The sequence below is a fragment of the Piliocolobus tephrosceles genome, unplaced genomic scaffold (genome assembly GCF_002776525.5).
Source record: "Piliocolobus tephrosceles isolate RC106 unplaced genomic scaffold, ASM277652v3 unscaffolded_41406, whole genome shotgun sequence".
Classification (NCBI taxonomy): Eukaryota; Metazoa; Chordata; class Mammalia; order Primates; family Cercopithecidae; genus Piliocolobus; species Piliocolobus tephrosceles.
Genome location: NW_022325873.1, coordinates 1 through 17,187, shown reverse-complemented (window position 1 = coordinate 17,187; position 17,187 = coordinate 1). Strand labels below are relative to the sequence as shown.

At 47.7% G+C, this 17,187-nt stretch overlaps 1 protein-coding gene across 2 annotated transcripts; it reads right to left on the bottom strand.

Annotated features, from left to right (window-relative positions):
• Positions 1-6: 6 nt before the first annotated feature.
• LOC113223448 (succinate dehydrogenase [ubiquinone] flavoprotein subunit, mitochondrial-like) lies at positions 7-17,118 on the bottom strand. Of its 2 annotated transcripts, none has more exons than XM_026452920.1 (8): positions 16,837-17,118; positions 14,203-14,371; positions 12,534-12,729; positions 11,135-11,306; positions 7,231-7,349; positions 3,759-3,870; positions 3,394-3,524; positions 7-1,515 (listed from the first exon to the last, which is right to left on the bottom strand). In XM_026452920.1, exons 1-8 carry the CDS (start codon positions 16,895-16,897, stop codon positions 1,249-1,251), a joined length of 1,227 nt encoding a protein of 408 aa, XP_026308705.1. In that variant the 5' UTR covers positions 16,898-17,118; the 3' UTR covers positions 7-1,248. The 2 variants fall into 2 exon arrangements, with proteins under 2 accessions (XP_026308705.1, XP_026308706.1); XM_026452921.1 differs by having other exon boundaries at positions 14,203-14,341.
• Between the last annotated feature and the right edge of the window lie 69 nt (positions 17,119-17,187).

Sequence of the window (17,187 nt, the reverse complement as noted above, 5' to 3'; positions counted from 1 at the left end):
GCTCAGACAGTAAGTATCATGCAGATATTCCAAAGTCTGAACAAGCCTGAAATCCGCAACACTTCTGGTCCCAAGGATTTCAGAGAAGGAATTGTGTATTAAAAATGCACACACAGGAAAAGGTAGGCACATATACAAAGAAATTTAAACCATAATGGGTCGTCTCTGGTTAGTGAGCTCTTATTTCAATCTCTCTGTACTTTCTGAAATGAGTATGTATTTCTTGAGAAATCACTAAAACTGGCTGAGCATGTTGGTTCATGCCTGTTGGGGAGGCCAAGACAGGTGGATCACTTGAGTTCAAGACTAGCCTAGGCAACGTGGCAAAACCCCGTCTCTACAAAACATACAAAAATTAGCCAGGCATGGTGGCATGTGCCTGGGAGGCTGAGGTGGGAGGATCACCTGAGCCAGGGGGAGGTTGAGGCTGCAGTGAGACAAGATCGACCCACCACATTTCAGCCTGGGCAACAGACATGAGACCCTATCTCAGAAAAACAAAAACAAAAGAAAAAACCCAAACCCGGAAACATTAAAAATAGACTTGTGCTAAGCGAGTGAAGTGTGATTTCTATATACGATCAGGAAATGGCCTTCATGATACATCCTGAAAATGACCTACTGCCTGAATTACAGACACACTACATGATAGTGAGAGTCCAAAGGTAACTTCCACAGACACAGCTAAGTGATTATACGACTATCTCTTACAAGCTATGAAAAGCTTAAGGGTAAAAGCTTTCTATCTTCGTTATTTCTGAATCTTAATGCCCAGCGGAAATGCCACACAGGTGAACTGTGCTTGTGTGGAACAAGGCTGCAACCCCCCTACCACACCCTTGGCTGGCTGTTCCCAGGACACTGCTCACCACAACCCCTCCTCAATTTCTGCCCTTCCCTTCTCTGCTTGCTCAGTGCCCAGGGGATGCTAAGGGCTGCACCACATCACCTCAGCTCCCCTGCAGATGCTTCCGGTTGGGCCAGCCCAAGGGAGGAGAGGGGAGGGGTCTCTTCCGGGCTCCCTTGGCTTGGGGCTGGTTTCTGGTAGTGGCTGTGTCCCCATCCCACAGACGCTGACTTCTCCCTAAGTCCACAATCCTCCTCTCCTCCCCTGCCACCAGGCCTTGGACACTTGCTCCTGCCCAGTGACTTCCATCTGGCCCACACCACGGAGCAACCCTTCCTCAAGGCTCCTCTGAACCACTTGCAGGCACTGGATTCTGTTTCCAGCCAGAAGCCTGACTGCTGTCAGAGTGCCTTTTTCAGGGGTGCCTCAAATCTGTCAGGAGTTGATTTAAACCTGGCCTGCTCCTCCCCGTTCACCATCAGCAAGGTCAGCCCGCGAACCTGGGCGGGGCCGTGCGCGTTCTGGGCTGTGGTGAGAACGAGCTCCACACTGACCTTCCCAGTGCTGACGTCCACATAGGACAGGGTGTGCTTCCTCCAGTGCTCCTCAAAGGGCTTCTTCTGTTGCCCCTGGATGGGCTTGGAGTAATCGTACTCATCAATCCGCACCTGAGGCCAGAAACACCATCACATATCTCATTACTCTAACGGAGCAATACAGAAAAAACACAGCAAACATTAAAATGATCTAAGAGACAGATGCCCTAGAACTCATTTCATTTCCACTTCAGCCCTGGCTCCATCAACATTCAGAACCCACGGAGGCCACATGGCTGGCCAGGGGGTGTGCAGCCAGCAGTGAGTCCAGAGTAATCCGTGTCCGCACGTTCCCTTAGACATCCTTTATGTACCTAAGAGTTTACCAAATACTTTGTCTTTTTGCTGCATGCGCTGGGAGACTACCTACTACCTCAGTCTTTTCTTTCAGCCTGTTTTTATTTAAAAAAAATTGTTTTTTCTTTTGAGACAGGCTCTCGCTATGTCACCTGGGCTGGAGTGCAGTGGTGTGATCACAGCTTGCTGGAGCCTTGACTTCCCGGGCTCAATCAATCATCCTGCCTCAGTCTCCTGCACGTACCACCACGCCTGGCTAATTTTTTATTTTTGTGTAGAGACAGGTTTCGCCATGTTGCCCAGGCTGGTCTACAACTCCGGGCTCAAGTGATCTGCCTGCCTCAGCCTCCCAAATGCTGGGATTACAGGTGTGAGCCACTGCACCTGGCTTCTATTCTAATTAAAACTTGTTGTGACCAACTAAATTTATGCTACTGGCCAGGCCCAGTGGCTCATGCCTGTAATCCTAGCACTATGGGAGGTTGAGGTAGGTGGTTCACTTGAGGTCACGAGTTCAAGACCAGCCCGGCCAACATGGTGAAACCCCAACTCTACTGAAAATACAAAATTAGCCAGGCATGGTGGTATGCATCTGTAATCCCAGCTGCTTGGGAGGCTGAGGCAGGGGAATTACTCAAACCCGGGAGGCAGAGCTTGCAGTGAGCTGAGATCACGCCATTGCATTCCAGCCTGGGGAACAGCAAGACTCTATCTCAAAAAAATAAAAATAAAAACAACAAAATTATTATTATTCTGTATTCTGGCAAACACGGATTCATATACTTTGCAGGAAAGACTCTTAATATGTACAAGGAGGCAAGAGCAAGTTCCGAGCAGTGATTACAGCCATCAGCATATTCTAGTGGAGGGTAAATCGGTAAAATTTCATGGTGAATAAAAATGCTTTCCCACTCACTGTGTTCAGCTAACTGGAAAGGCCGCCAGCAGCCGCCCAAACACGGTCCTGAACCAGCCTGTGTGCCTGCCTTGTAGAGCCTTTGTCCTTTGGCTGATGTGGTTTATCCTGAACTTGCATTTGTGCCCCAAGCTTCCCTTTCCGTGTTTTTTTGCTATCGTATGTGAAAAACTCTTACCAGGCAGAATCCAACATGTGTGCTCTGCACAAAAATCAGTTCACCTGAAGAACAAGTGAGCACAGGGCAGGCTCTATAATACCTTTTCCAAACCACAGGGCAGGTCTGAAACGGTGGCTTACTCGTTATTTAATAAACTGGCATTTCCACCACAGGGCAGGTCTGAAATGGTGGCTTACTCGTTATTTAATAAACTGGCATTTCCTCCTTAGGGCAGGTTTGAAATGGTGGCTTACTCATTATTTAATAAACTGGCATTTATTTCCTGGTCATGCCACTCTGGCTGCACTTCTAACCTTGGCCTTCTAACAGCAAAGCACATTGGCTTGGAGATGCCACTGCTGGCATCAGTAGACGCTGACCCAAAGCAAGGAAAAGGTCACAGTGACCCAGAGGATGGCGGGAACCCAAGGATCAAAGTTACCAGGGGGAAAAAGGCATTTTTTGGATTTACTTTTGGGGAAATGAAATAAAATGCAGAGAAAATGCAGGGGTGGGGCTGAGTCCCACCAGGTGGGAGGAAAAGGCAGGTGCAGGTGGGTGTGGCGAGAAAGTGCACCTTGTAGTCTTCCCTGGCGTGTGCGCCCCGTGACTCCTTCCGCGCCTCTGCTCCGTAGATGGTCTGCAGCGCACACAGCATCAGGTTCTGCAGCTCCAGGGTCTCCACCAGGTCCGTGTTCCAGACCATTCCTGGGGACACAAAAAGTTCCATCAGGGGCAGGTGGGACCCAGTCACATGGGCCTTCTGAGCTGTCAGCCTGGGCCTGCTAGTCCGTGGAGCCACTGGTTGTGGCTTTATATCTGTGGGCCAGGACCCATCTGGACAGCAAGCATGGAACTAAGTTAGCACTGATGGGATATACACCAGCCCACCCTGCAGAAGGCAGGGCCCAACACTGTACAAAGAGCCCGCTGTCTGCTCACCCCGGTCAAACGTCTTCAGGTGCTTCAGGTCTCCGTAGAGCTTGCTGATTTTCCCACAACCTTCTTGCAACACGCTTCCCACACGGAACACAGCAGCATGATTTTGCATTGACTGTGGCACAAAATATTATTTGTAAACTTTTAATCCATACAAGTAGCCACACCAAGAACTGCTTAACTTTTAGACTTAACTGTTGTTTTGCATTTCAGTTGAAAGTTACCTAAATTAAACAGAAAAATTAGGAAATTCAGACTATGAGTTTATTACTCTGAACTTAAAAATGAAGTTTTGACTAAAGCTTCTGAATAGATGTTTCTATTACATACACATCTTAGACCCAGACACATCCTTTCCAGTGGGATACAGCCAGGGTCCAGGACTCCAAGCAGACTGCCTGTGAGGCACCATGTTCCACATGGCTCCACAGTCAACCAGGCAGTGCTGCCTCCCCACACCCCTGGCAGGACTCCTGACGTGGGGTCTGGTGGTGAATGTGACACAAGCCAGCAGCCCTGTGGTGACACACACTAGGGGGAGCTGAGCAGAGTCCTGGTGATGGTGGGGTTGGAGCCGAAGGTCTTCAGTGAGAGGGAGGGGTGTGGGTGGCTGGGGCCCTTGGCCCATCTGGCTACTGTCTTCTGCCTATTTTGTAGAAGCTTCTTATACACTGACTTCCTTCATAGTTTTACTGTGGCAAGAAACGTGCCACGCAGTGGACCTGAAGTTTACTGTAGGTGTGCTGGGAACCAGGCGTCAGCTTTTGCTTCCTGTGGGACAGAGAGGCAAAACCTCTGTGATCCCTCCTCCTCCTTGCTTCTCCCTCTAACTCTGCTTTGCTCTACTGACCCTAATTGTCTCTTCCTCTACCAATGCACCTTCATGGTTTAATTTGGACATTTCATCTGATTTTCCTTAGACTCATACATAATCATGACACTGCAATGCACATCAACCTAATGGTTTTTCAGGAAGAACAAATGAAAAAAGTTGCATCTCAGAATCTAGTATTACATTCTTTCATGTCCTTTAGCAGCCACGTTTTCATATCCTTTCTTGTATTTCTGGTTACATTATTTCAAGGAATTTTTAATTTTTTGTTTGAAATGTGAATGAGATATTTACTGATGTCTGAGCAGATTACTGCTGGCACATTGCAAAGCTACTGATTTTTAGATACAAATCTCTTATCCAGACACCTTACTGCATTCTTGTTTTGTTTCTGTTAGTTTTTCAGTTTATTCTCTGGGAATTTTTTGGAAATTATGTCTGTGAATAATAGCAATTTTATCTATTCCTTTTCAATATTTACTGCCAGGACCAACCCGGTTATGGAGACCCTAACCCAGCAGCGCTAGAGGAATTAAAGATACACACACAGAGCTATAGTGCGTGGGGTGGGAAATCAGGGGTCTCACAGCCTTCAGAGCTGAGAGCCTCCAACAGAGATTTACCCACATATTTATTGACAACAAGCCAGTCATAAGATTTACTCAAAGTATTCCTTACGGGAAACAAAGGGATGGGCTCTGGCTAGTTATCTGCAGCAGGCACACGTCCTTAAGGCACAGATCGCTCATGCTACTGTTTGTGGTTTAAGAAACCCTCAAGCGGTTTTCCGCCCTGGGTGGGCCAGGTGTTCCTTGCCCTCACTCTGGTAAACCCACAACCTTCCAGCATGGGCATCATGGCCATCAACAGTATGTCATGGTGCTGCAGAGATTTTGTTTATGGCCAGTTTGGGGGCCAGTTTATGGCCAGATTTGGGGGCCTGTTCCCAATAATTTACCTCATTTCTTTTTTTGATTCTTACTATTAATAGCCAGAGTCAGCAGAAAAATCCTTCCCCCAACGAAACACATTTCCACGAGCACAGGAAGCTCTGTTTGTTCAGTGCTGACTCCAGCATCTCACGGAGCCTGCAACACAGCAGACACCAAGACACACCTTGTTTGGTGAGAATGCTTCTATTATTCTCACTTCAAACTGTCTCACGGATTTGCCATTTCTGTATCCTAAGGCATGTTCCCACTCTCTAATGCAATGGTTCCTTCTCTCACAGCTGGCCTCCAACCCTACAAAAGTACTGCAAGGCACCACTCAGCCTTCTGTGCCTTAGTCACACTGTTCTTCTCACCGTTCCACAAAGCCTCCCTCAAGCCCAGCCTCACTTGAAGACTGAAGGGCACAGGCCTGTGAAAATGTCAGCAGGGAACCTGTTCTCTTGTGTCTTAACACCATATGCCTTTCAGAATAGCACTAAAGCAATGGACTTCTTTTTAGAAAATACACAGAAATTCTTGCAAATAGTAGACAGGAGATCTCATTCATGGACAAGAATCCTTGTTATTAGAGGAATTCAGTTTCTCAGACTGACTATATATCAAGTTCTCCACAGCCCTCTGTGGCTAATGGCTGCCATACTGGACGGCAAACACTCGGAACATTTCCATCGTCACAGACGGTCCTACTGGACCGACTCCCAGCAGCACAGGCCGCACAGATCGGTTTCCACCCGCCGCCCACTCTCCCTTGCTTCTGAGTATATTCAGGGGCAGCAACAGGCCCAGCTTAAAGACATTTCCAAGCTGCTGGAAGCCAGGCATGATGACATGATCAATATGTGGGCCTGAGATGTAAGTATTGTGTTGAACTCCAGGAAACCTGCGAAGAGAAAGCTGCCCCGCTGGGGACTGAGCTTCTCCGGCAGTCCTGCTGCTCCCTCTCCTCCACACTGTGACTCATCCACGACAGCCAGCGATGGTCAGGGCACGGAGGTCACGCCCAAGCACACACGAGCGAACCAGAGAAGGCCGTCCTGGATGCCAAGCAGTCACTAACTCTGCCCTAGCCTGCTGACCTTCTGTGTGGAAAAGTGCACTTCTGTGTAGTTCAGGGCTCCTGGTCTCTTTCATGTTCTTGATACGGTGAGGAGTACGTCCTACTGCTGTTTACCTCGATACTGGTGCAGCCTCGCATGTTTATCGCAGCACTAGTCACAATAGCAAAGTCTGGAATCAACCTAAGTGCCCATCAATGATGACTGGACAAAGAAAATGTGGTACATAAACACCATGAAATACTCAGCCATACAAAAATAATGCAATCATGTCTTCTGCAGTCACGTGGATGGAACAGGAGGTCACTATCCTAAGTGAAGTGACTCAAGGTCAAGTGTCACATTCTCACTTGGAAGTGGGAGCTGAATGGTGAGTACACGTGGCCACACGGAGTGGACTAACAAAGACTGGGGGCTCCAAAAAGTGGGAGGGGTGGGGATGAGCAATTACCTGCTGGGTACAACATACACGACTTGGGTGATGGATACATGAAAAGCCCAGACTCCACCACCTCATGGTTCATCCACACAAACTGCACCTGCATCCCCCTAAATCTATTTTTAAAAAAACAAAACCAGTGCAGGGCCAGGTATGCAGCCAGCCTGCTCATTCCAGAGTGAGTCCAGGCTCTTACCTTCTGCATGCTGAGTCGAAGTTCCGATGTTCTTATGCTTCCGTCAGCAAATCTCAATTTGTCAAGATTCATGACAGATTCTTCCCCAGCATTTGGTTTAATTGGAGGGACTTTATCTCCTAAAACAAAAAAAAGGTTGAATTTAACTTTTTAAACCATTTTAAAAAACCAAATGGATTTAGAATGACACAAAAATACGTAACACAGTCACTCAAGGAGCTTGGAAACTGCGAAAGTCTCCTCAGCTAACACACTGCCAGCCCACCCTACATCTGAGGCCACCTGTTGAGTTGGGGCCAATTTTAAAGAACATACATAAAGGCAAAATTGTTGGCACACAGTAGATATCCATTAACTGATCTTAGAGTGAATAAACTAGAAATCATCTCTAAAATTAAAAAACTAACTGAAGGCCGGGTGCGATGGCTCTCGCCTGTAATCCCAGCACTTTAGGAGGCCGAGATAGGCGGATCACTTGAGGTCAGGAGTTCAAGTGCAGCCTGGCCAACGTGGCAAAACCTCGTTTCTACTAAAAACACAAAAATTATCTGGGTATGGTGATGTGCGCCTATAATCCCAGCTACTCGGGAGGCTGAGGCATAAGAACTGCTTGAACCCGAAAGGTAGAGGTTGCAGTGAGCTGAGATCGCACCACTGCACTCCAGTCTGGGCAACAGAGTGAGACCCTGTCTTAAAAAAAAAAAATTAATTGTATACAAATTTTTATACATTAAGTGTATATAAACGTCACTCCACTAAGGGAAAAAAAACTTTCCAGATGGTGGTCCTGAGGGACCGGCCACCCCACTGTCCTTCGCATAATGGGGAGGAAGGTGGTTGCTGTGTGCTTGAGAGTCACCTGCTGATTTGGACTCTTGTGTGCTCTCACCTACACTTCAAGATTTGCAATTTTTTTTTTTTGAGATGGAATTTTGCTCTGTAGCCCAGGCTGGAGTACACTGGCACCATCTCGGCTCACTGCAACCTCCACCTCCTGGTTCAAGCAATCCTCATGCCTCAGCCTCCAGAGTAGCTGGGACTACAGGAGTATGCCACCATACCTGGCTAATTTTTGTATTTTCAGCAGAGATGGGGTTTCACCATGTTGGCCAGGCTGGTCTCAAACTCCTGACCTCAGGTGAGCCACCTGCCTCGGCCTCCCAAAGTGCTGGGATCACATGTGTGAGCCACTGTGCACAGCCAAGATTTGCAACTCTTGTGTTTCTAAGATGTCTTCAAAAAAGTTATTTAAAAAAGTTTTAAAGTTTTTAAAATAACTTTACTTAAACATATTTATATATATATTTATATATATATATTAACTTTATTTATATATATTTTCTTCAACAGGTAATACATGCAGAAGGTAGGAGGTATGAAATGCAGGAGTCAAACAGGCCCCGCCCCGCCCACCGCCTCCCCAGGGGACCAGGATGTGGGTCTCTTGAGGGCCTGCTCAAATGCTTCTAGGCTTGCTGCTATTTCTTTTCCTTTTGATTATAATGCTTTAAAAATTGATCATTCAGTAAAATTGACTTTTTTCTTTCAGTGGACAGTTCTACAATTTCTTTTTTCTTTTCTTTGAGACAATGTCTCCTCCCTCTGTTGCTCAGGCTGGATGCAGTGGTGTGATCTCAGCTCACTACAACCTCCGCCTTCCAGGCTCCAGCAATCCTCCCACCTCAGCCTCCCAAGTAGCTGGGACTATACTGGTGTGAGCCACCATGCCCAGCTAATTTTTGTATTTTTTGTAGAGACAGGGCTTTACCACCTTGCCCAAGCTGGTCTTGAACTCCTGAGCTCAAGCAATCTGCCTTCCTCGGCCTCCCAAAGTGGTGGGATTATAGGCATGAGCCACTGCACCCAGCCTCAGTTCTACCAACTTTAACACATGTATAAATGCATGTAACCACTTTGGGAGGCTGAGACAGGAGGATCACTTGAGGCCAGGAGTTCAAGACCATCCTGGGCAACACAGGGAGACCCTGTCCCTACAAAATATTTTTAAAAATTAGCCAGGTATGGTGGCGTGCACCTAATCGTACCACTGCACTCCAGCCTGGGCGACAGAGGGAGACTATCTCTAAAAAATATATATATGCATGTATTCTTTTTTTCGGGGAGTGGGGGAGAAGTGGTGATGCTACAAGCATTTTTTCTTTCCTTTTCATTTTTAAAAATTAAAGCACAAAGATACAGTAAAATAAACTCATCATTTTTAGTGTAGTTTTTCAAATTCTGGTACACAGAGAGCTGTGTCCGTATCAGGAAACAGTCTCTGGCAACCACCAATCCCTTTTCTTCCCTAGATGTGCCTTTTCCAGAATGTCGTATCAAGAGAACCACAGGTGTGCAGCCTTTTGAGTCTGACTCCACAGCATTCTGCGTGAGATGCTGCATGCGTGACCGGTTTCTCAGATGTAAAGTACAGGGTATTCTTACAAAATGTTCTTTTTTGCATTTTCAAAGAAAGAGAAGCTCAAAATTTCTACATTGCTCTGAGAGAAGTGGTATCAGTCCTCACTGCTACAAAGTGCAGGGCTATGGAGTGAGACAAGCACAACCTGTGGCATCAGGAACGATGGACCTGAACTCCGCCTTCGCCCATGATCAGCTGCGACTTGGGGTAAGACGCCAGCTCTGCGTGTGCTGGCCTCCCGAGCTGTGGTCAGATCCAGAGACAGTGTGTCTGAAGTAAGCTACCTTTTTAATACTCTCCATACCTTTCTAACTACAGATATAAAAGCAGGCATGTTTATAAGTTATGGCAGTCCTAGTTTTTATTTCACTTGAATCCATACAAAAACCACCTGTTCTATAAACTCAGCAGAAAGGATGCCAAACAGTTAACACCAGAGAAAGGTAACGGGAAGAATGTGGGCCTGGGGTCCCACCATCCTTGCCACACAAACATCCACCAGTGCCTCATCCACCTCACACTGTTCTGAGCACACGAGGCTGGATAACCACCGTGAAGATCTCTGGAGGTGGGAGCGATACTAACTGTCCCGTTCTTAGTGCACATGAGACTCACACTCCCACACATGGTATTTGTTCTCCTACATTATTTGACGCTACCATGAAAAGAAAACCAGCAAGTGAAATCCAATCTGTCCGTAGAGGGTGGGAATCCTGTTCACTCTAAGTCGTCCCCTCTCCTCTAATAGAGGCCAGCTGTACTTTGTTCTCAGAATGGCCTAAAGTATTTTCCTAAGTACCAAGTTACATATTCGTTCACGCCAACTATTTAAAAAATTTCATTGCAAATAAGTGATTTTTATCAGGCAAGTAATATGTAATGAACTTCCCCTAAAAATAACAACTTCCTAATAGTGCTTTTTCTAAGCAGAACATGACTGCAAAATAATTTTTTTAAAAAAGAAACCCCAAAAATGTCACCTTAACTGTTAAGATCCCCAACCAGCCTCTATCTAGTCTCAACATTACCACCATATAACTTCCGGATTTCTCAGTTTAATCCCTTCTAGGGGAAAAAACCCAGACTACCTCTGTATGACCACTAAGCAAATTTCCAGCAACAAATTGAGGTTTTGTGACCTGGCTGGGTGCAGTGGCTCATGTCTGTAATCCCAGTACTTTGGGAAGCTGAGGCAGGACTGTTTGGGTCTAGTTCAAGACCAGCCTGGGCAATATTGTGAGACCCTGTCTCTACAAAAAAAAAAACTTTTTAAAATTAGCCAGGTGTGGTGGTGCACATCTGTAGTCCCAGATACTTGGGACTCTGCAGGTGGAGGTGTTGATGACTGCTCAAGCCTGGGAGGTTGAGGTGGCTAGGACTGTGCCATGGCACTCCAGCCTGGGCTGACCTGTCTCAAAAAAAAGAAAAACGACTGTAACCTCCTGCGCCTTCTCAAACAGTCTGGCTCCTGAAGAAAACACTTACCAGGCCTATATGACTCTTCGATGCTCAGGGCACATGCCCGACCAAAGACAACCAGGTCCGAGAGCGAGTTTGCCCCAAGCCGGTTGGCACCATGTACCAAGGCACAAGCGGCCTCTTCACAGGTGTACAGGCCGGGCACAATCTGATCCTGGCCATTCACATGCCTCAGGACCTGTGGAAAGGAAGATTCAGGTGAAATGTCAAGGTGCCCATACCTCCACCAGGCCACCTCCCCCAGCAGGGTGTCTGTGCTGCAGACCAGAGAAAGAGAGGGAAGTAGGCCAGGCGCGGTGGCCATACCTGTAATCCCAGCACTTTGGGAGGTTGAGTCGGGTGGATCACCTGAGGTCAGGGGTTCAAGACCTGCCTGGCTAACATGGTGAAACCCCGTCTCAACTAAAAATACAAACATTAGCCAGGCATGATGGTGGGTGCCTATAATCCCAGCTACTCAGGAGACTGAAGAATCGCTTGAACCTGGGAGGCGGAGGTTGCAGTGAGCCAAGATCGCGCCATTGTGCTCCAGCCTAAGCAACAGAGCGAGACTGCATCTCCAAGAAAAAAAGAGGGAAGGAAAGACCATATCTCAGAGGGAGGTAAGGACCATAGCTCCTCTTCTTCAGAGGGAAGCTTCCGAATGTATCCCCGTTTCCCTTGCCCCAAGCACCTGCTGTGACCAGATCAGAGGACCCCCAATGTTGGCATTTGCGACTGGGTCCCACATTCCTGAGGCCCTCACCACCTGTGCCCTGATGCTGTTACAAGTAGGTCAGAGGACCCTCAATGTCGGCACCTGCGACTGTCCCCGTGTCCCACGTTCCCGAGGCCCTCACCACCTGCAGAGGACCCCCAATGTCGGCATCTGCGACTGTCCCCGTGTCCCACGTTCCCGAGGCCCTCACCACCTGCGCTCCGGCTCAGACCCGGGAGCACGGCAGGTGGAGGAACATCAGCAGGCGACACTGATGTTCCAGACTCTTCTACCTGCCGTTCACCTCTTCATCTATGCAGGGAAAGTAACAGCTGCCGCCCACCTTGCCCAACAAGGAGCCTAAGTGACCGACCAGCTCTGTGTGAACCACAAACCACTCAAAGGTAGGAATTAGAAAGATCCCTCAATGTACAAGATCATTAGAAATAACACGAGATCATATAGGAAAGTAATTATAAAATGGAAAAAGCTGCAAATGATGTATCTATGACAATTTACTAAGGAGGAATAAATTATTAAGCCCCCTCCATCCTCCAGTAATAGAAATTTAAAGTGCAATCTAGAAAACAAGACAGTACTTTCTTGAAGAAAATGTCTTTTCCTCTAAGATCTAAAGAGACAACTGCGAGGTGGGCCCCGTTGTCCCAGCCTTCTTTCCAGCTGTGGGAGGGGAGCCAGCACCATCACCTGCCCCTTGTAGTTGGTGGGAATGCCGCCCATGTTATAATGCACGGTGGGGAGGACAGGGATCGGCTCCTTCGTGACGTCCACACCAGCGAAGATCATGGCTGTCTCTGAAATGCTGGGCAGGCGCGTGGCCAGCTGCTCTGGAGGCAGGTGGTGCAGCTGCAGGTAGACGTGATCTTTCTCAGGGCCACAGCCTCTGGGAAGACAGAACACCACCACATAAGGCAGAGAACGGCAACGGCAGGAGACCTGAGAATACGTCATCTTGGAAGCCTGTGAGTTTCAACATGTTTTGATACTGAGGAAAATTTCCCCTCATTTACGGTCGCCTTCTCATCAAATCTTTTCTAAGCATCTACTGTGTGCCAGGGACAATCCTAGGTGCTGGGACACAGCTGAGACCCAGAACAAAAACTCTGCCCTCCCTGAACCCACACTCATCTCAGGGATCACAGCCTGCTGCGGCTGTCCTTGGTAAGTGTGTTAGAAAGGGCTCCATGCCAAACACAGTCGTCCCTGCGTATCTGTGGCAGGTTGGGTCCAGGACCCCCATGGATACCAAAATCCGTGGATGCTCAAGTCCCTAATATAAAATGGGAGAGTATTTGCATATAACCTATGCACATCCTCCTCTATACTTTAAATCATCCTCATTTAAAGTTTTACATTTAAGCTTTACAACAACTCCAGGATTACTCATAGTACCTAATACAATGTAAATGCTATGTAAATAGTTGTTACACTGTGTTGTTTAGAGAACAATGACAAGGAAAAAAAGTCGGCATATTTTTAAGGATGCAATTTTACTTTCAATACATAGCTGGTTGAAACCACACATGTGGAACCAACGGTACGGATGGCCACCATATTCCAGAAAAATACTTGACTTCTCTGTTTTTGTTTTTTTTTTCCTTGAGACAGAGTCTTGCTCTGCCGCCCAGGCTGGAGTGCAGTGGCGCCATCTCGGCTCACTGCAAGCTCTGCCTCCCGGGTTCACGCCATTCTCCTGCCTCAGTCTCCCTAGTAGCTGGAACTACAGGCGCCCAGCATTACACCTGGCTAATTTTTTGTATTTTTAGTAGAGACAGGGTTTCACCATGTTAGCCAGGATGATCTCGATCTCCTGACCTCATGATCCGCTCGCCTCGGCCTCCCAAACTGCTGGGATTACAGGCGTGAGCCACCGCGCCCGGCCTGACTTCTCTGTTTTTTTAAATATAAAAATGTAAAACCTCCAAAGGCCATACCAGCAGATATTACATTAAAGAACAGGGTCAGGAATGAAAGAGCTGCAAACTGTTTCACTGAAAGCCAAGTAACCCACACCCTTTGAAAAGCTGCCGAAAAACACCTGTGGGCATCAGACGCGACACCCAAGGCTCACGACTTCAGGTGGCGTGTGCGTCTCTCTCTCCCGCACTCTGTCACATACTGATCCACACTGAGAGAAACTCTGTTCCACAGATCTGAGAAAGAAACTGGCTAAAATTTTCAAAATGTAGGTCTTTAAGAAAATACCACAGACTAACAGATGCCTGTCAGCAGCTGAGAGAGGTGGCTGTGCACGTGTGCCTGCACACGAAGGTGAGGGCGAGCGGTGCTGGAACTCACAGAAGCAACCCCAGCCCGCGGTCCCGCTCAGACAATGCAGGTGGCAAATCACACGGACCTTCCTTCGCGGATCTCCAGAGTCATCGACCGAGACACCACATCTCTAGACGCCAGGTCCTTCGCCACGGGGGCGTATCGCTCCATAAACCTTTCACCTTGACTGTTAATGAGAATGCCTCCCTCTCCACGACATCCTTCTGTAATGAGACAACCGGCACCATATATGCCTGCAAAAAAACCCAAACATTTATAACCTAACAACTGCTAGGACTCTATTTCAAATGCATTATTTTTTTCAAGATATTTTTTGGGGGAGAGAGGAAGAAGATATGCAGAAGGCATTATATGCAAAACTGAACAGAAGAACAGTTAAGATACAGTAGAAAGTCTGGATAACAAAAAGCACTGACAAGGCTGACAGCTGCAGCAGAGGTTGGGGCAGAGCAGTGTCCCCAGCGAGGAGAAAGGCCAGCCTGCAGACCTCTGGCCGATACTCTGATTACAGCCCAGTGTACGCTGGATGCCTCAAATTTTGTTTTAATTTTTGAACATTCTTTTGCACTTCTGATACTGTGGTGACTAGTTAAGGATACCAGCTTGGAGAATTCATATCTAAATTACCCAAACAGTGGCAAGGACAGTAATAATGATTATTTTAGTTAATATTAACACTGCACTTGCTAGGGGCAGTTCTAGCTGCTTTCCACATGTTAACTCATTTAAATCTTACAACAACTCTGGGTAGTACTACCCCTTTTCTCAGGGACAGCAAATTAACGCTTGGTAACATCCAGTCATGCAATTGAGGACACAGCTCAAACCCAAACCTGGGCAGTCCGGCAGTCTGTGCTCCAAACAGTGGCTCTGTGACTTCTCAATGAGATGAGAAACAGGGCATGCCTAGCTCTCGAATTTTAACAAAGGAGATCAAAAACCCGAAACTAAACGTATTTCAAAAGCTACAATTTTTATTAGTACACAAAAAGGGCAATCTTGCTTTTAAAACGAGAATGTGATTCTTGCATCTCACCTGTCTTTTGATTTTCTAAGTTTCAATGCTCTTTTTTCTGTGGATTACTTCTCACATATTGAAGACAAAGCATGAGAAGTGGAGCTCTAAACAAATTACAGAGGGAATTCAGGGGCTCAGTGACATTTTATTGATTAAAAAAAGTAATAAAAAATACAACAGACCAGGTGCAGTGGCTCATGGCTATAATCCCAGCACTCTGAGGGGCCGAGGCAGGAGGATCGCCTAAGCCCTGGAGTTTGAGACCAGCCTGGGCACAACGGTGACACCCCGTCTCTACCAAAAACAAAACAACCCTCAAACATTAGCTGGGCATGGTAACACATGCCTGTAGTCCCAGCCGTTTGGGAGGCTGAGGTGGAAGGATCCTTTGAGCCTGGGAGACAAAGGCTGCAGTGAGCCAAGACTGCTCCACTGCACTCCAGCCTGGGCAATAGAGCAAGACCCGTCTCTAAACAAATTAAAAACAAAAACCTACAACAAATTCATTTCTTATTTTCATCTCTTCCAGGGATCAGAAAGCTGACACTGACAGAGAAAGAGAAGGCACACGTCTGGTTCTTCAGCATCACTTCAGGGGTCTCCATCGTCCACAGGTCAGAAAAGCAACTCAGAGAAGTCCAGGACGAGTCAACTCAAACAAGCAGCAGATGTGTGTCTCTCTCTGACTCCTTCTGAAGAACCGCCCCCAAACTCAAGACTTCAACTGTCATTTCTGTGTTAATGTCTCCAAACTGCACATTCATAAGCTCAACCGTCAGACGTCCCCGAGATGAGCGCATCTTCCCCACAACAAGCTCCCTCAGTGGTCGTGTGGGCTGAGCCCCAATGTCCGAACGTCACACGCGGTTCTGTCACGGCTGTGCCCTGACTTTACATCCCATCATCGCGGGAGCTCCATGTTCTCCTACAAAGCCGAAATCTGCCTGTACTGCTTCTGGGTTCCATGGCATTCTCCCAGCTCTCAGAATGCTCACTCGGTAAACCCTGATGGAGATCCTACCGTGTGCTGGGCCTGGTCCACCCAGCTAACGAGAAGACCTGCCTGCCTGAGGAGCTGACGACCTCGTTGCGAAGAGGGACACTGAACAATCCCTGCTTTACCTTTTTTTTGAGACAGAGTCTACTCTGTTGCCCAGGCTGGAGTGCAGTGGTGTGATCTCGGCTCACTGCAACCTCTGCCTCCCAGATTCAAGCATTCTTCTTGCCTCGGCCTCCCAAGTAGCTGGGATTACAGGTACATGCCACCACGCCATGCTGATTTTTGTATTTTTAGTAGAGATGAAGTTTCACCATGTTGGTTGGGTTGGTCTCGAACTCCTGACCTCAGGTGATCGGCCGCCTTGGCCTCCCAAAGTACTGGGATTACAGGTGTGAGCCACCACGCCCGGCCTCAATCCCTGCTTTACTGCTGGCATAAGCATCACCAACGCAGGGTTTAGGGCTCTTCAGAAATGCATAAGATGCTGGCCCAAACTGCCTTAGGGGAAGGAGAGTGTGGGAAAAGTCTCCTTAAGGAAATGACATTGAAGTTAGGACCTGAGAGCTGAAAAAGCTGATCTTCAAAACCACGTTACTACGTAAAACTACGGAGGAGCAATGAGTAGTTGCTTACAACTTACAAGTACAGCTTGTACAAGTAGGCAAGGCGTCCTGCCCTACCTGTGGGGTGGAAGTGAACAAACTCTAGGTCCTGGCAAGGAAGGCCTGCCCTGGTGATCATGGCCGTGCCGTCGCCAGTGCTGGTGTGGGCAGACGTGCAGCTGAAGTAGGTGCACCCGTAACCTCTGGAAACAACAGACAGCAGTGACTGACAGCGGCCCACGTCTTGACCTCCTGTCTGGTGAGATCACAGAACGGACATAGCAGCCCCGGGGCACCGTCTTCTCAGTGCTGTCTGTGTGCATACAACCCTCTACTCACGCACACCCCACACACATCACTGGGGGCCATGCCAGAGAAGCTGCTACCCTATGCAGGTAGGATAGAAGCCTGGGATCAGAGAAGGGACTT